This window comes from Stigmatopora nigra, chromosome 16, assembly GCF_051989575.1.
Source record: "Stigmatopora nigra isolate UIUO_SnigA chromosome 16, RoL_Snig_1.1, whole genome shotgun sequence".
Lineage (NCBI taxonomy): Eukaryota > Metazoa > Chordata > Actinopteri > Syngnathiformes > Syngnathidae > Stigmatopora > Stigmatopora nigra.
This window is the reverse complement of record NC_135523.1, coordinates 10545001-10564998: the sequence shown is the minus strand read 5'-3', so window position 1 is coordinate 10564998 and position 19998 is coordinate 10545001. Positions and strand designations below refer to the sequence as shown.

Here is a 19998-nt window from a genome sequence, read left to right as displayed (position 1 = left end):
GAGTACCTAGACAATCGATTCCGAATTGAATGACCCGCTGAAGTCGCACAAGACGATACATTAGTCAGACCTTATAGCTCGGATGATTCACAATGCAATTGTGTTGCCGAATTCTTCCGGCTTAGAGTGCATTTTACAAAATAATTAACAAGGATATATTTACAAAATCTACCCATATTGAAATGCATGAGAAGAAGAGAAAGCTACCGAGATGCAGCATATAGATAGCCCATAAACATGAACACACATCCACTAACACAAACCCATGAACATATTTACTAATAGCACACTACCACAAGGTTGAATTGGATTCTAGCGCGCACAGTTCAAACATGCACAGCTGTGTTTACATGGGAAAAATCTAAACTATTAAACTACTATATAAATGCATCTTTGCCTGTGTACGTTTGTATCGGTCTGTGCGTGTGTTCAATCCTTATGGACTCTGAAACGGCAGTACCGATTTTCAGGAAAATTCAGTTATACTTAAAATATTTGACTGTCATAGGCTAGGTTTTGTGTCAAAGTAACCCTGATAATTATCGAAAATCAAAAAATGTGAGTTTTCAAAATATTGTCAGATTCACAACGGATTCGACACATTTGTAAGTTCCCGTCATAAGGGTTAATCCAGAGTTACAAGAAAATTGGTCTCTTAACAGCAAAGAAAATCGTTAAAATAAAATAAAACCAAACCTGTTTCAACTCTAACTGAACTGCCAATTTGACCTCCATGTACTTTTGGGCGAAGCCGCTTACTGTTTAATTTCACAGTTTCCGTCCCCAAAAGCAGTAATAAAATGACCCCACACACACACACACACACACTCGAACAAGCACTATTCCCAAGCTCTACCCAACACTGGGCTCTTCTCCTTGTGGTAAATAAAATCGAATCTGCACAGTATCACATAGCAGTAATGTGATTGACAACTGGCACACGTGATTGGTGTGGTTTGAGCAAAAGTAAATGACATGCCTACAGTAGCTGAGACCAGACAGGGCCATCGTTATTTTCTCCTTTTTTTAAAACCTTACTGCATATACTCAATATTTTATCTGTTAGCAGGCTTATTGACAAATAGTCATCCCTTTGGCCAATCACACAAATTGATTTTAATTTGGACTGGACAGTTTAAGTGTTGTGTTTTGTTACAGGCGGAGTATGATGCCATCCTCCAAGAATACGCGGGTGAAGGGATTCCCCTCCTAGCCGCTTCTGTTCCTGCGGACAAATTTGCGCCTTTCCTCAATGAACTGCTGCCTCTCATCCTCAACAAATCTGTGAGTTTGCACTTGCTGACAAAAAAGGCAAAGTGGACCATATTTTCATACTTAGGACGCGCTGCCTGAAAGGGCGCCATCTTAGTTGCTGGTATAGCTTCTATTTTTCGTATGTTACGCTAGCGTATGTCACGCTAGCGTAGGTCACGCTAGCGTAGGTCACGCTAGCGTAGGTCACGCTAGCGTAGGTCACGCTAGCGTAGGTCACGCTAGCGTAGGTCACGCTAGCGTAGGTCACGCTAGCGTAGGTCACGCTAGCGTATGTCACGCTAGCGTATGTCACGCTAGCGTATGTCACGCTAGCGTATGTCACGCTAGCGTATGTCACGCTAGCGTATGTCACGCTAGCGTATGTTACGCTAGCGTATGTTACGCTAGCGTATGTTACGCTAGCGTATGTTACGCTAGCGTATGTTACGCTAGCGTATGTTACGCTAGCGTATGTTACGCTAGCGTATGTTATGCTGGCGTATGTTACCCTAGTGTGTTATATAACCAGTATAAAAAGGATTCGGAAAAGATTGTTGATTTGAATTCTTTGATCTGAGTTATTTTATTCAATGTTTTTGAGCACCTGTTCTACTGCAGTGTATTATCTCATTTTCTGAGTCATTTTATCCTCACTGGGGTTGCAGGGGGTACTGGAGGCTATCCCAGCTGACTTCGGGCCCGAGACGGGGGACACCCGGATTTGGTGTCCAGCCAATTGCAGGGCATAAGGAGACCAACAAACATTCACGCTCACACTCATACCTGGGGGTAATTAAGAGTTTCCAATCAGCATCCCTTGCATGTCTTTGGAATGTGGGCGGAAAATGGGAGAACCCAAATAAAACCCACACAGGAGAACATGAAACCTTCATACAGATGGACCGACCTGGATTTGAACCCAGGTCCCCCATTGTGAGCCCGACGCGGTAACCACTCAGCTATCGGGCCGCTGTATTTATTGTTAATTCCTATATTTATTTCTGACCACGCTACTTTTAAACAAGTCTGTACATTTTGACGTTTACTTTGATTGTACCGTTTTTACTTGCATATAAGCCACTTTTGTCGGACAAAAAATGATGAATCAAGCTTATATTGGCATAAAAACACGACATGCACGAAACTGCAAGTTGACTACGCGATGACATCATTCGGCGGATACGGTCATTTATTTCAAAATAGAGAAAAGATGGAGGTAAAACGCTAAACAAAATGTATTTTGACATCTATGAATAAAATTCAACAGAAAAAAAACATATCTTGCATAAAACGGAAAAAAACTCACTTATGCCAGTCATTACTCGCTCAGGACGTTACATCTTACCATAGTTAAACGAGCTCTGACTGGCCAGACGCGAGTGGTACTCGGACATTTGGTCACCGGACGTTTGGTCGACCAGTCTTTTGGTCGCCGGCCGTTTGGTCGTCGGACGATTGGTCGCTAGACGTTTGGTTCCCGTTGGATTGCCAGTCAAATGGTGACAGAGAATTTACTGTTGAAAACAGCTCTCAAAAATATATTCATGAGAGAGTTTAATATCTAAGTACTGTTGAAACCAGTACTTGGTGACAGTCAATGTCAGCAGCCGGTGTGTTAAACGAGTGCTCTTATTGATATTTTGATATTAGATATTTAGATAATAAACTCATGAATATCATTTTCAGAGCTAGTTTCAACAGTACTTAGATATTAAACTCTCATGATTATAATTTTGAGAGCTGGTTTCAACAGTACTTACATATTAAACTCTCTCATGAATATAAATTGAAGAGCTGGTTTTAACAGTACTTAGATATTAAACAGCACTTGGATATTAAACTCATGAATATATTTTTTAGGGCTGTTTTCATCAGTATACTCTGTCACCATTTGACTGGCGACCAAGGACCAAACAACTGGCGACCAAAAGACCGGCGACGAAACGTCCCGGTGACCAAACGTCCGGGTGACCAAACGTCCGGGTGACCAAACGTCCGGGTGACCAAACGTCCGGGTGACCAAACGTCCGGGTGACCAAACGTCCGGGTGACCAAACGTCCGGGTGACCAAACGTCCGGGTGACCAAACGTCCGGGTGACCAAACGTCCGGGTGACCAAACTTCCGGGCGACCAAACTTCCGGGCGACCAAACTTCCGGGCGACCAAACTTCCGGGCGACCAATCGTCCGGGCGACCAATCGTCCGGGCGACCAATCGTCCGGGCGACCAAACGTCCGGGCGACCAAACGTCCGGGCGACCAAACGTCCGGGCGACCAAACGTCCGGGCGACCAAACGTCCGGGCGACCAAACGTCCGGGCGACCAAACGTCCGGGCGACCAAACGTCCGGGCGACCAAACGTCCGGGCGACCAAACGTCCGGGCGACCAAACGTCCGGGCGACCAAACGTCCGGGCGACCAAACGTCCGGGCGACCAAACGGCCGGGCGACCAAACGGCCGGGCGACCAAACGGCCGGGCGACCAAACGGCCGGGCGACCAAACGGCCGGGCGACCAAACGGCCGGGCGACCAAACGGCCGGGCGACCAAACGGCCGGGCGACCAAACGGCCGGGCGACCAAACGTCCGGGCGACCAAACGTCCGGGCGACCAAACGTCCGGGCGACCAAACGTCCGGGCGACCAAACGTCCGGGCGACCAAACGTCCGGGCGACCAAACGTCCGGGCGACCAAACGTCCGGGCGACCAAACGTCCGGGCGACCAAACGTCCGGGCGACCAAACGTCCGGGCGACCAAACGTCCGGGCGACCAAACGTCCGGGCGACCAAACGTCCGGGCGACCAAACGTCCGGGCGACCAAACGTCCGGGCGACCAAACGTCCGGGCGACCAAACGTCCGGGCGACCAACCGTCCGGGCGCCCAACCGTCCGGGCGCCCAACCGTCCGGGCGCCCAACCGTCCGGGCGCCACAACGTCCGGGGGACCAAACGGACCTTTGAGGAATAGTTTGCCCAACCCTGCTCTAAAGTCAAGTGAGGGAAAATATGTCACTGCAACGGAACAATTGACTAGCATAGAAAAGCTAAGCCAAAATGAAAAAAATTGTGTGCTTAGAAAATTGAAGCTGACAGTGGCTTGCTAGGATAAATAAATGGAGGTTAACGTTAACAAAAGCACTGTGTGATGCATGACTGTGTGCATCACAGCTGACCAAGAAGATATTTAGAACCCCAAATATTTTAACCATTCTTTGATGCTGAATTAACTGTCCAACTGGCACAGGGCCAACAGTTGAACCAACAAGGGATCTCCTAAAATAAGGAGCACCTGACTGCAGTGAACTGATTACACTTGCAAAAGGTTCCCTCTTATTCGGTTTGAATTAAAATTTGCACCCATTCCACCCCAGGACGGATTTGAGATCCCTGGTTTAGGTACTGTATTTTCAGGCCATAGGGCCCACTTAAAATTATAACATTTTCTCTCAAATGGACGTTGTGCCCAATCAATTGGTGAATGCATGGTTTCAAATTAGTTCAAAAAGCCAGTGATTTCCCTATGCTTGTATCACATTTAACCCTTAAAAAAACTCAATATTCAAAGAAACAACACCCATATAGCTACACAGAGGAAAGGCCTCACGTGAACGACAACAGGATTTGGGTGTGAAAGCTTGGAAGATGGACTCAAGCCATGGATCGAACACGAAAGAACAGCCAGGAGCCGTTGCGAATGACTTTGGGGGAGTGATGGATGTCTGATGGTAAACATTTCCATACAAAGAATGGCAAGCAGAATCGCACAATTTACATTGATGATGATTTACATGATTTGGAATGGATTGTCGATCCCTTTGAGCTTTCGTCAAAGCTGGAATCACTGGACCCTGAGGGTGGAACCCAGAACTGTTGACCTCACCCACTAGTCTTTATGTCTGTTGCAGAATAGGAGTACTCTGACGGATTTGTACATGTTAAAAAAAAATCAGACATAGGCATTGTCATCATCATTGGCTTGACAAAAGCCTAATTGTCATCATACCCAGCTGCGTATGATGAAATTTGAATGCTTTGACTTATATTTCCGCGAAAACAAATTACGTCAATAAAACACAATCAAAATCAGTTTTGTTCCTGTTGCCTTTTTAAAAAATATGCTAATATGCATACTAGTGATAGCCTCATGCTCGCACGACCATTGTTGCGCCCATTCAGCGGATTTCTGAAATGTAAATGAATCAAATGTGATATATTAACTGTATTAACCATCTATGTGTTCAGCATTCGCTTTAAAGACATCTGGCGATATTTAGTGTTTTGAATGGGTACAATGTTTAGACCTGAATTTCAGACAACACTTTTTCAATCTTATTTCAATGCAAAACATCGTCTTATATCTGGGCCAATTTGGTAATGCAATATTTGCCAACATTACTTGGCCCACTATTTTTTTTTAATTTGTTAAACAACGTTTAAAATATGAATTTCGTTCCACTTCATGTTTGTCCCACTTGTTGATTCTTAACAAAACGTTTTTCTTTAATATATTTATGTTTGAGACTGAAATGTGGCAAAAGTTTAAAAAGTTCCAGGGGAGCGAATACTTTTGTAAGGCACTCACTCACTCTCTCTTGTCACATACAATGGTGCCATGTGGCCATGTGATGCTCCTAATGGTGCATTCGCGGGCGCAGAGGCTGATGAGTCTGCAAACTGGCTGTAAAGTTTTGAAAGCGTATTGAATATGGTTTGCATGATGGCTCTAGAAAGTGACAGGAGTTGCAGCATTTCCTTGTTATTTTAATACAGTGGTACAATGAGATACAAGCTTCTGGGACTGAGCTCATACGTTGATTTACTCTTATCTCAAATCAACGTTTCCCCTTATTAAATTAATTTGTTCCAACCCTCTGGAAAAAAAACAGGAAATGGAAAAATATTTTTGTAGTATACTCCTCTCGTTTTAGCAAGCAAGCTCTGCCATGCACTGAAAAAATGATGTTCTCATAAGTGTAGGCTCGTTGATAGATTCACCAATAGGCATTCCCAAATGCACGCACAAATAAAACAGACATCAGGCTCATAACCGGTGTCTTGCAAGAGAGAATCCGACCTGACGTGCCTTCGTCTCGGATCATTCTGGCGTTGGACGCCTCTCTTGCTGTTTTATTACATTAGATATAAGAACAATCAGTTCTCTAAACAAATCAAGGTCTGCCGTATCTTCCCATGGGAGCGGTTTGGACAACACTGTCATAAGTCAATGTTTCTCGATGTTCCTCAAAACAATTGAATGTCAATCGGATCTTCCGTAGGGAGTGGTGTGAAGAATGTTGTGCGAAGTCCACCTGGAGAGAGGAGTGACCTTCCCGTTGTTTAGGCTAACTCAGGAGAGAGCATTTATATGGTTGCAAGTAGATGTACTAGGATGACTTTTCTAATGTTAATAAGCGAGCAAATACATAATATTGTAAGACCAATAACACCAAGTGAAGCAAAGCGTTCTTCATTACAAGCAAATATATAATAATGTAAGACTAATAGCCCTAACACTATCAAAATTAGTCTCGTATCTAGGTAAATATTTGCTCACATTTTACTCCTATCTCAAATTGGTCGTATGTCGGGGCACTTTTATGTCAAGGTATTACTGTATGCTGTAGCTCTTTTGCCATTAGGTAACGTGTACAAATTATTGTATTTTGGAACAATATTTTACATATCAAAGTATTTTGTAACTTGAAAAATTCATAAATTGAAGCGAAGTACCACTATATATGTATATGTCTATATATTATTATTCTACTCCCCAAGAAACCCTCATGCACTGTGGCTGAAAAATCATTCTCTTTGGGAATAATTGGAGAAATTCTGGAGGCCCTGATCACTACTTCTGGAGGAAGAGAACTGGCAAGTCAGCTGTCTAATCGTCTTCTCCCAGTTATGTATAGCGGAGTAAAAGATGATGATTCAGAGGTCCGCAACAACAGCGTGGTTGGACTGGGATTTCTCGCCCAGGCTGCCGGGCCTCTTGTAGCCTCGTATCCTTTTTCACTTAAATGTATTTTAATGAGTTCATTCTTAAACCTCCCAAGTTTCTTCTTTACCAAAGTTTTCCACAGAGAGTATCCTACCTTGTTGACTGTCTTTTCCAACCTGCTGGCTAAAGAGGCTGACCTCAGAGTGATTGACAATTTGTGTGCGGCCCTCTGCCGTATGATCATGGGCAACATGGATGCTGTCCCATTGGACCAGGTGACATTCGTCTTGAGTGTGGTAAGGGACAGTTTTTGAAATGAAGCAAAAACAATCACTTTGTACTCTGACAGGTTGTCCCAGTTCTGGTTGCTCGTCTTCCTCTCAAAGAGGACATGGAGGAAAACAAGACTGTGTTCAGCTGCTTTGCCATGCTCTACGTGAAGTGTCCTGCTCTGGTAGAATGCCTTCCCTTTCTAAATATGCACTCAATGGATAAAACAAACTATTCTAAATGTGTTGCGTACAGAACCTGCCAGAAGCCCAAAATAACCATCGTATCTTACAAACATGTAAATGTGTTGGGAACACTGCCGGTCTTTTGGTCGCTGGTCTTTTGGTCGCAAATTTCGCATAGCAGATTTGTTCCTCCACTTCAAGTTTCACATTTGGAGTACTGCTTTTTTCATTAAAAATTTCATTTGACGAAATATTTTTTTCACAATTTGTCGTCGCCATCCCTGTAAAGGGCCTATTGGCTTATTTCAGAAATTGATTCCAATTTGCTAAATCCTTTTCCACCTTGATATCTAGCAGATTGATTATATCTCGGTGGCCAGCCAATCAAGAACACTAAAACACAAATAGACAAACAACCATTTACGCTCACACTCAATCAGACATCACTGGTCTGCAATTTTTTTATCACTAGTGGAGGGCACCATCCCCAGTCCGGGGCTTGTTGGCAGCTAACCTCCTTTTACTGTTCTATCCGCACTAACCATTCTCAAAAGAACTAGATTAACGGCATTAGGTTGACATCAATTGTTTGATGGTAATGCAGGCTCTGATATTTTAATAGTCATCAATATGACTCACGCTAAAGCATATTCTACCTGTTCAGGGCTAAACAATGAAATATGTTCCGTTCACTGAACATATATCGTTCTTATTCCATCCTAGGGGAATCATGCTTATCCTAAACTAATTATTTAATCTAAACTTGTCAGGTACAATTTACGTAATAATTTGGATGAATGCCATTTCTGCATTGTCTTCATTTAATAATTTGGATGATTCTTAATACTTGTTTCTATATCACAAATGTCTCTCATATTGCTAAATACGCTATGAGGATAGCTAAATTGCGCTAGCTGACTTCCTATTAAATTCCTATCTGCTCCAAGAAGGCGGTTTTATTTAAAATAAGAGCCATTTTCTGGGCTCACTATTACCACAATTAAAATTTAGGAAAAATAACCTTTCACTAGGAATTTCCCAATATAAATGTCAGTGTTTAATAAAAGACCCATAATTTGTCACTAAACATCATAACATTGTCAACTCTCTGTCTCTCTCTCTCTCTCTCTCTACATCTCTGTCTCTTTCTCTCTACATCTCTGTCTCGTTCTCTCTCTACATCTCTGTCTCTTTCTCTCTCTACATCTCTGTCTCTTTCTCTCTCTACATCTCTGTCTCTCTCTCTCTCTCTACATCTGTCTCTCTACATCTGTCTCTCTACATCTGTCTCTCTACATCTGTCTCTCTACATCTCTGTCTCTCTCTACATCTCTTTGTCTCTCTACATCTCTCTGACTCTCTCCACATCTGTCTTTCTCTCTGTCAACTTTCTCTGACTGGCAGTGGAGCTTAGCATGTTGAACGCCAAACTCTTTATATTAGAGTGTACCTTTTACCTCAATAAACCATTATCAAACTTAGTTTGGTTCGTGCTGTCTTTAAAAAAGCGGCTAGCCTAACTTACGCTAGCAGATAGCATAACATACGCTAGCCAAGTGTGATGCTAGCGCCTTTTCTGATGAAGCCCCCCCCCCTCAATGTATTTGTAACCAAAATATCCTCACAAATTAGACTGCATCCTATCACACGGTGCGTTTTATAGGTGCGAAAATATGGTACAGTATTCAGAAAATTAGAATGTAGAATATGTTTGTTAGTCATAATTATTCGGTTTCATTGATAACATTTACCATATTAGGGATTTTTACTCTGCAGTAGCCAGCTGGTGTTTTAATGAATTTTTGGTTACTTCCAGATTGTGAAGCTAATGAAACCCATCGTCGAATCGTCCTGTCACGTGCTCGGCAACAAGAAGGTGGATAAAGGTGAGTAATAAAATAAAGCTAGTGTTTCTCCAGCAAAGCTGTTGTTCGCCCCCACAATTACTGCATTCTGTTATCATTTGTGATCAGAAACGCAGAAAAGCCTGGGCACATTGTTGAACCAATTCGCGCAGCAGCACCTGGCAGAATTCCAAGCGGCCGTGACTTCACTTACTGAGGAACAGCAGGGCAAGCTGAGCGCTGTCATCTCTACTACATGATGTTGAACCACACGGATGACATCCAGGCTCAGCAGTTCGTTTTTGTACTGTCTAAAGATTAATACAACACTCATTTATTCACGGTTAACTATTCTTTTTGTTACTGACTTGAAATTTGTAAGCTTAATCCCCTCTTGTAATTTTTTTTCAGTAATTGGAGATAAAATTAATTTGGAGCATTAACCAGGATGACAAAAGCTCATAAAATTGTCAGGAATGTGCTACCCTAATGCTCTTCGACTGTTTCATTTTATGGTGCCATCAAGGAGTGCCTTTTAGTACAAATATATATTAAGTCTTGCTATATTTTTCACAAGGAAAGCATATAATTTACCACATACAATTTACTTCTGTCAGAAATAGTACATTCATGCAATTTGGGTGTCAGATGAAGTTTATACTTTGTTTTTGGCCTTTTCTGGTGCATTCAGTTGTAATGAAGGGAAATTGCTGTTTTTTGGCGCCCATCAAGAAGCGAATCTCGACGTTTGAACTTTAACAAGAGATCGGAGATGAGTGAATGTTGTTAAAGTTTCTACACTCGGCTCTTTTCGGCATACCAAGATGTTCTCTGCTCTGTCAGTTAATAACATAAAGCTACATGTTCTAAATGCATTTGATGTTTTTTTTTGTGGAAGTTAGATAAAATGAGACTGTTCTTATTTCTTGAAGATTTGAAGGTGAACAACCAAAAAACTTCTGCACCTGTTTTGACAAGTTGGAGGGCTTTTCACACAGAAAAATACATTTTAGCAATTTTTAGAACTTTATTCTTTTTATAGGCTCTAAAATAAGTTTCTAGTCATTTTTAATTCAACTGATTATAGTAAGTGCATACTAAATGCATTTAAGTAACCATTGCCAAATCGTGACCGGACGTTTGGTTGCCCGGACTTTAGTAGAACAGGTTCAAATTATGACAGAGTTTACTGTTGAAACCAGCTCTCAAAATTATATTCATGAGAGTTTAATATCTAAATATCTACTGTTGATTTGAGAGTTAATATCTAAATATCTTACTATTGATTCAAAAGTTTTATATCTTAATATCTACTGTTGATTCGAGAGTTTGATACCTAAATATCTACTTTTCAAACCAGCTCTCAAAATTTTGAGTTTAATATCTAAATATCTAATATCAATAAGAGCACTCATTTAACATATTGTCTGCTGCCATTGACTGTCATAGGCGTCCACTGAACCTTCATTCTCTCTGGGAGAACAATGTTGAAATACTTTAGATGGTCATTTCTATCAAACAAATAAAAGTCTGACATTAAAATAAAAGACTAAGTAAAATTAATTTATTAAAATGACAAAGCAAATACACAGATGTTGTTTTTATTGAAGCAGTAAAAGCTAAAAATTCTAGCATAAAAACCCAAATTCAAGGAGTAAAACTTACACATTCTGTACAAAAATTACAAATACAAACTTTAAAATTATGTACCAGGGGAATTCACAGATAGGAGTTTTTATTAAAAAACAGTAAAACATACAAATTATATGCAATGGCTTGCGGGTACTCTACTTTGTTCGCAAATCGATTCAGGTTTTCAAGTCCTCCGAGCTTTTTCAACCGCTCATTAACAGCTTTTTGGTTTGTCTGGGCATAATAATGCATGTAGCCTGTTGTATTGTTATTTCCCAGTCATTCTGCTCTAATTGGAGTTTGTGTTTAAGATGACATAAATTTGGGTGGGCGACTGACATTCTACGTTGAAATGCGCGGTGCCAACCTTCAACTCAATTATTTGTGCGTGGTATTTCCAGCAATGTCTTTTCTGTCACATTCCATAAGGGGATAGCAAAATCTGGACGGCGTCACCTTCCCTTTAAAATAGCACGTAGCCCAGTGGTCTCAAAGTAGAAGAGAGTCTTCTGGGACCTCAGTTTCTGCGTCTACTGAAGCCATCAATTCATTAAATGCGTCAACGGACATCCATTTTTTTTTTTTTTTACGAGTAAAGTATTCATTGGGTCAGTGTACCAATTTTGTAGGCCACATGCCTGAATTTGCCAGGCATTGACTGAAATGGCAGTCAAATTGTTAGAATTTGGAAATTTGTTGTGTTTATGATTTTATATTGAATTTGTTGGATCCGCTCTGCCCGATGAATTCGTCACTGGATCCGCTCTGCCCGGTGAATTTGTCACTGGATCCGCTCTGTCCGATGAATTCGTCACTGGATCCGCTCTGCCCGATGAATTCGTCACTGGATCCGCTCTACTCGCCACCCAGAGCACGGTGGACCAAGGGATGGTCCCTGAAAGTTATGAAAAGATGCCTGGAAAAGGGCCTTTTTTCAAACTCCGCCGGTGGCCCATACATATCTACCTTGCTTGGACGGGCTCTCGCATTTGCCTTGAGAGCACAGTTTTTGGATTGTCCTCACGCCATTCTTCCTTGTCACACACGGTGGGCGCAACCCTGCTCAGGCCAGCGCTCGCTTCCGCCTAGAGCAGGGGAGGGCAAAGTGGTCCTCAAGGGCCACTATGGGTGAAAATTTGTAGTGAACCATTTGAAGGAAAATGGGAAACACAAACCAGAGAAATGCTGGTGCCACTGACCACTGGATATTTCATCATTGGGCGGAAATGTGCTGCTATAAATGTTGAATCAAATCCAATTCTTGGGCGATGGTATAATGTACCCAACCCCTCGCCACACATAACCTTGGTGGTGAATGAGGATTTTGTGAACAAAGATTTGGGACCATTGACGAAAACTGCGTCACAAGTAACTTGGAAAGTGGCGGAGAATCTGTTAATTTTCGTTACGAGATGGGACAATGATTACGATTTTGTGCGGAAATTATATCTCAAAACCATGTGATCATTGTTCCACATAACATGCAGCAGACGTCACAAATCAGCGGAAGTGAATATGATTTTAAATAAGATATGCTAACACTGGTTCCGGAAAATTTGTTGTCAAAACATGAAACAGATTTAGGGCTGGTTAAATTAGCAAACCCTGTTGGAGTCAGTCATAATGTGAAGCTTTTGAAAGCAGGTGTGCTGATTGAAACAAACAGTTACTGTAACAACCCAAAATTGCTGGTAAAGAAAGCAGATAAGTCAAAATATCAACTTGTGCATGACTTAACCGCAGTGAATGACATCGTTCAGGATGGGCCTTTAGAAGTGCCAAACCCACATACCCTACTGACGAACATTTGGCATTAGCTGTACCAAATTATACCAATACATTCTTCCTGTACGTCTCAAACCGACATGGTTACAGCAAAGTTTGCTGTAACCGTGTCGGTTTGAGACGTACAGGAAGAATGGTTTGCTGAGCTGTTTTACAGCCCTTCTTTTTTAATATTTCTTAACACATTCCTTTTTACTTTACTCTGTACTTTAAACTTTTTACTTTAATGTTTTTACAACTTTCCTTGTTCTGTTAGCCTGGCTTCTTTCGGCTACTTATTTTTTTGGAACCAGCTAGCCATGCCTACACTGTCCCACACATGGGACTAGCTGTTACAGTACGCAGCAGAAGGAGCAACACCTCGGTGCCGCCGGAGTTTCGGAGCTGGACAAAAGTGCCAGGAGAAGAGGCAATGCTTCTGACCAACAATTCCATTGTGGGATAGGATGGAAGAGCTGTCGGCGCTTACCAGCAACGGAGTCCAGGAGTTCTGCCCTGCTGCTGTTTTCTTCAGCTTCAGACTACTGAGGAACTGTGCGGATAAGCTTGGAAGAGCAACTCTGCACATTCTCCACCTTGGTCACAGTCTGCAGAAGTTCCCCATCTCCTGGAAGACTTCCTGAGTGGTTCCAGTTTTTGACCAACTTTACAACGTCTTTTTGAGTCTGATTCAGCTACCGTAACCAAAATGTCGCTGTTTAAGCGGTAGCCGGCGGCCGCGGTAGCCGGCGGCCGCGGTAGCTCCGTCCACTCTTGCTCGTTTTGTGTTTTTGCTGCTTTTACATCTTAATGTTTTGATGATTCTATTTACTTTGATTTGATTTGTACTTTGTGCTTTCGCTTTGCTGTTCTGTCTAATCACCCTCTTGCTACTGACACAATGTAATTTCCCGGATACGAGATGAATAAAGTTATCCAATCCAATTATGAATACGAAAAGGCGTCAACATTTTTTTGTTTGATTTATTTAATGAGGGACAGCACATATTAATGGACATATTTATATTCATGTTAATGAACATATACATGTAAATATGTAAGATTTCAGCAGAGGCTAATTTCCATCTTTAGGCCCTTGTGTAGGGTGAGGTTAGACGATGACATTTTAACTAGGACCTAGTTAATATATGTCATCGTCTAACCTCACCCTACACAAGAGCCTAAAGATGGAAACTTTTCAGCCCGGGGGCCACATTGACTTTAAACGTTTGACAGATGGGCCAGGGCAGCACAAGATACGATACATATAAAAAAAAACTGCAACCGTTAACAGTACACATGAAACAAAAACAAAAAAAGAATAAAGTATTAACATACTTATCACTCATCATTAAAGTAAAACGTATAAAGTACAAAGTAAAGTAAAAAGAAATGTATTAAGAAATATTAAAATGTAATTTTGAAAAAAAATAGAGGGGCTGTAAAACATGAAAAACAAATAGGAGTGGACAGAGCTACTGCCACTGGTTTCCACCTATCGTGGCCATCTTGGGGAAAAAAGAAAAAAAAACATTATTTGGACAACGTCAGCGGGCCGGAGTAAAAGGCCTAGCAGGCTGGATGTGGTCCGCTGGCCGAAGTTTGCCCATGTCTGAACTAGACACATACGCAGTTTTGGACGACGTTGTGATCGCAATTTTTTGTCTGGGTTTAAGATGATTGGCAAAGAGGTTGACAGATGGCAGTCTATGTTTGTTAATTGGTATTGAGTTCCAGGTATGCGCGGCACAGACAGTAAAGGTGCGCTGAGTGAAAGTACTCCTTTTGAAGGGAATTACACAGTCACCTCTAGAGCCAGATATTGTTGATCTGTTGGATTTTTTTTGTACAAAATCTTGCAATGGGTGAGGAGTTTTGTCTTGGAAGATTTTGTAAACTAATATAGCATCTGCATATTTAGTATTGTTCCAGTTCAGGTGTTTGATTTTTTCAATATATGACAGTGGTGGTGTGTTTTTGGCTTTCTATCCAAAACTTTCAAAGTTTGCGTGTACGTAATTGTTTTTAGTGTTGTTTTGCAGGCCAATGACCAACTTGTTAGGCAGTAAGTCATGTGTTATATGATATTTGTGTCAAAATATGAAGAGAGAGCGAGAGAGTGAGCGAGAGAGAGCGAGCGAGAGGGTGAGAGAATGAACGAGCGAGAGAGCGTCCGAGAGAGAGCGAGCAAGAGAGCGAGCGAGAGAGAGAGTGTGAGCAAGCGAGAGAGAGCGAGAGAGAAAGAGAGAGAGAGAGAGAGAGAGAGAGAGAGAGAGAGAGAGAGAGAGAGGGGGGGGGGGGGGAGGGAGGGAGCGAAGGAGCGAGGGAGGGAGGGAGGGAGGGGGAGAGAGAGAGAGAGAGAGAGAGAGAGAGAGAGAGAGAGAGAGAGAGAGAGAGAGAGAGAGAGAGAGAGAGAGAGAGAGAGAGAGAGAGAGAGAGAGAGAGAGAGAGAGAGAGAGAGAGAGAGAGAGAGAGAGAGAGAGAGAGAGAGAGAGAGAGAGAGGGAGAGAGAGAGGGAGAGAGAGAGAGAGAGAGAGAGAGAGACAGAGAGAGAGACAGAGAGAGAGAGAGACAGAGAGAGAGACAGAGAGAGAGCCAGAGAGAGAGACAGAGAGAGAGAGCGAGAGAGAGAGAGCGAGAGAGAGAGAGAGAGAGAGTGAGAGAGAGCGAGAGAGAGCGAGAGAGAGCGAGAGAGCGAGGGAGCGAAGGAGTGAAGGAGCGAGCGAGAGCGAGATTTTTTTTGCGAGAGAGAGCGAGAGAGCGAGGGAGCGAGAGAGAGACTGAGAGCGAGAGCTTTTTGCGAGAGAGAGCGAGAGAGAGAGAGCGAGCGAGAGAGCTTTGCCACGCCTGTGGGCGCGAACCAGGAAGCAACATAGTAACGGGAGGGGAGGCTAGAGTCGAGGAAGCCGAGTGCGCCTGTCATATGTGCGAGTTGGACGCATTCTCTAGTTTAGTCCTATACAAAATGGCTTATCACAGTCCTTATAGAGCTCCTCCGCATATAAACAATCCTCCGGATCAAAGCTTTCTGTGGAATATCTTCCAGAGGTGAGCTCCTGCGACGCGAGAGACCAGATTGCGATTGATCAATCTTTACTCCCCCTTGATCTGTTTTGTTCGTTTTTACTAGATTATCGCTGTCTTTTTTATATTGACCTAACAAATGCAACCGAAGTGATTCCGTCGGATAAAAACGAGGGGTTTCCTTGAAGTAGGCCATTGCATAGTGCGTGACACACAACACGTCACTTCTTAAGGTCATTTGATTTTACATCAGTCTAATAACGTCATCGAATTGGGTTATATTATGACGACTCTTTTCAAGAGATTTATCCCTATTCACATCGTTAATTGTTTTCAATATACAGCCAATATCGTGTTTAGAAGTGTTGTTCTATTTTGGTTATATTCGTTAACACATCGTTACACATCTTGGTGCTTTCAAGTTACAGGCAGATGTATGTTTTAGACATGTGTTAAGCGACACCATTTCGAACCTTGGTGAATTCATTGGAATTTTAAAATGTAACACAGTTGTGCCCACAGCCACTGCACTTCATAAACAGGGAAGGCTGTGCGGCTGCAACATGGTCTTGTTGGTGGTACTACAGATTTATTTAATTGTGATATATTCTCGTCTCATCTCAGATCTATTTAATTATGATCTAGTATTCTCATCTCAGATCTATTTAGTTATTATCATCTCATCTATGATCTAATAATTAGATCATAGATGAGATGATAATAACTAAATAGATCTGAGATGAGAATACTAGATCATAATTAAATAGATCTGAGATGAGTATAGATCATAATTAATTAGATTCTAATTAATTATGATCTATACTCATCTCAGTACTATTTAATTATACTCATCTCAGATCTATTTAATTATTCTCAGATAAAATTAATTATTATCTATTCTCATCCGTGACCAGACATTTGGTCGCTGGACTTTTGGTCGCCGGTCAAATGTACTTAGATATTAAACTCTCGCTCTTAGATATTAAATTCTCTCACTTAGATATTAAACTCTCTCTCTCATGAATATAATTTCAAGCGCTGGCTTCAACAGCAAACTCCATTTGACCGGCGACCAAAAGACCGTCGACCAAAGGGAACCAAAAGACCGGCCACCAAAAGACCGGCCACCAAAAGACCGGCGACCAAAAGACCGGCGACCAAAAGACCGGTGACCAAAAGACCGGCGACCAAAAGATCAGCGACCAAAAGACCGGCGACCAAACGTCCGAGCCCCATTAACAATAACAATTAAGATATATTTATCAATAGAGGCTGAGGATATAAAGCAGATGATTATTTCAGTGGTCAAGGTGGATTGTTGTATAATTTTCCATTTTAGGCCATCCGAGGGAGTTTAAAAAAAAACACTTTTTTTACCATTTGTATATAAACACATTTCACAGTTTTTTGATTTCACAGGATCACCGCAAGGCATTTTGAGTGACAGGGTGAGAATCAAAGACAGTTTACCAAAAGGGAGAGCGACGATGCACATTAGGCGATCACCAAGACCTTGCACACACTTCTACATTTCAAACTTTGACAGAAAAAGTCACGCATTACTATTTTAATAATTTAGTCATTGAATTTTGCTCCCAAACTGTGCAATGTTATCACATTTAAATATAATTGGAAATGTCAGGTCGAGTTTACTTCTTGCAAAGACAGTTTAATCTGAAACGGTGAGTTTATTTGGAACAGCCACGGAAGTCAAACGAATAGGGAAAGGGTGTTGTGACGTAATTTGGCTTCAAATAAAGGCTCCACAGTCTGCAGAACCTCAATTGGAGCACAGTTTGTGGCTGCTGTCGAGCTGAGGGAGGATCCCTGGAATTTCCTTCAGTCACGTCATCAGAGTCAATAGAACGTAGTTGAAGTGAGAGGCCAATCGCCACGCACACACACAAACACACACACACACAAACACACACACACAAATGAGTCACTGTAAGTACTGGACTGGAAAAAAAACATTTATAATGTTTTTATAGTCAAGAATCCTTTTTACATGCGTTTCCATGGATTTGAAGTGAGCAATGAGAAGTAGTTGGCTGGCTGTCGTTAGTATCACACTCGTTTCCTAAGGCCCGAAAGAGGACAAGCCGAAGACAGCTTCAAATAGAGATTGTTTCTTTGTGATCTTTTTGTGTAGAATACTGAAGAGTGACAAGACATTAGAGCCAAAGTGGCGATAACAACAACTAAACTAACCTGATCAGCACATGACTTGGAGTACTTAGGTGATGAGTAATTCCTTCATTGCACACGAGGAGCGATGTCTCATTTTTACCCGGGTTGGAGTTTTCAGGGTACTGCCGAAAGAGAGGTTTCATTCAGCTTGACTTGATTTGGCTTGTGTTTTCATTAGTGTATGTGTGTGTGTATTGGGTGGGGTTGGTGGTGAGGCTTCTCTTCTCAGTAGGATCGACAGTCAGTGAATGGTCGGTCTCACGTTTGTCATATTCAGTCTAATCAACTCAGGTAATCACTTCCCTTTCCAAAAATTGTGAGCTTCGGCTGACCCAGAATCCATGTCCTTTTGGTGAGCACTGGATGGGACAGTAATGTCATTGACTTTGCCTTTCACTGTTTGGTCAAGGTTGGTAACCACCAACACAGAAGTGGTCTCACCTTCACAAAGCAATCCTTTATGAAATTGCTCTGAGTTTGTTTTTCCTTTTCGGGGAGAACAATGTTTGCTTCATTTGGTTGGGGGGAGGTTGCGCTCAAACCTCTTGCACATGAGTAGTAGAGCAGATCATTTTAAAAAGAAATCCACAGTTTTTTACACACAGTGAAGTGACACATCTACAAGTGAAATGTTTATTTATTTATTTTTTTTTTTAATTAGACGTTTCCCCAACTCCTTCCTTACCTCCACTTCTGCAAATCAGAATGTCTGTTGACTAAGTTCTACATTTCTCGTTGCTAAGGGACAATTGAGTCACAATTTGGACAGTCCTTCTTTCATAACTTGGAGGCAAGTAACGTGTCAATTATGTCAACTAATGATATGACTCAGTTGCCTGGGCAGGAGATAAACCATATCTCTATAGTACAGCATATACACCTATTTGCATTTTAAATAAAATAAATTATCACAAAAGTTAACATCTCCATTTAATCGGTTAGCAAGGTGGATACATACTTATATGTTGTGCGTAATGACAGACGTGAAATCGGACAATGGTGATGTCAACATACAGACATTTTTGGTTGAAGAGCCTGACAGCTGATGGGAGAAGGGTCTTTGCTCCTTCTTGCACTGAGGATGCAACACTCCACACACTCATGCAAGGGGTGGGAGGTGTTGTCCATGATGGAAATCATCTTGGCCGGCATTCTCTACTCTCCCACTTCCTCTACAGAGGACAGTACAGAACAGAGCTGGCTCTCCTGACCATCTTATTCAGCCTGGCCCTGTTCCCAACAGACCACTGCATGAAACATCGTAGATGCCACCACAGTGTCATAAAAGGGCCTCAGCTGTGTCCTGGACACTTCAAAGGATTGTAGTCTCCTCAGCAGGTGGGGGTGACTCTGGCCCCTGTTTTACAGGGCATTTGTGTTTTTGGACCAGTCCAGTCCCAGGTAATCTTGCGATTTCTTCCGGAGTGTTGCGCGAATTATGGAAGTCACTAGAACCCGTAATTTCCCAACCACTCTGCTGCAGCACACTGGTGTGCCATGAGCGATGGTCAGGTTTGCCGTGTAAAAATACAAGAAGTCATAAATTATAATAAATAAATGGAAACATCTAACATATATGTTCATGAATTTTTGCTGTCCCTTTGATATCAATCAAATTTAAAATGTATTAATATTACAAGATTAAAATCGAACTACCATTGTACCTCGACTTGAAAAATTAATTGGTTCTAAAACAGTTTTTGAAACTTGGATTTTTCATAAATAGTGCAGTGCTTTTTATGTAAGTTCTGTATTTCCTTTGACATTCCTAAAAAAAACCTAACTACACCCTTTAAAACCATATCAGTGTCCCACTTTTGTCTGAAAGATGCTAACCTGTCATGATTATGATTCCCCGTACAAACCCCCCCAAAAAAATACAAACACCGTAC

At 41.9% G+C, this 19998-nt stretch overlaps 2 protein-coding genes across 6 annotated transcripts in view; both read left to right on the top strand.

Annotated features, from left to right (window-relative positions):
• ipo4 (importin 4) overlaps nt 1–10371 on the top strand; it is a 39124-nt gene extending 28753 nt beyond the window's left edge. For all 4 annotated transcript variants that reach the window (XM_077735833.1, XM_077735831.1, XM_077735832.1 and 1 more), the window contains 6 exons: nt 1159–1284; nt 7032–7258; nt 7340–7472; nt 7547–7651; nt 9469–9538; nt 9626–10371. In XM_077735833.1, coding sequence (XP_077591959.1) covers nt 1159–1284; nt 7032–7258; nt 7340–7472; nt 7547–7651; nt 9469–9538; nt 9626–9756 — 792 coding nt within the window. In that variant the 3' untranslated portion in view covers nt 9757–10371. The remainder of the gene's footprint in view (nt 1–1158; nt 1285–7031; nt 7259–7339; nt 7473–7546; nt 7652–9468; nt 9539–9625) is intronic.
• Nucleotides 10372–15530: 5159 nt separating this feature from the next.
• Nucleotides 15531–19998, top strand: part of pdcd6 (programmed cell death 6) — a 23235-nt gene continuing 18767 nt past the window's right edge. The window contains exon 1 of one of the 2 annotated variants that reach the window (XM_077735552.1): nt 15531–15940. In XM_077735552.1, the coding sequence (XP_077591678.1) occupies nt 15816–15940 (125 nt within the window). In that variant the 5' untranslated portion in view covers nt 15531–15815. The remainder of the gene's footprint in view (nt 15941–19998) is intronic. The other variant, XM_077735551.1, reaches the window with a different exon arrangement.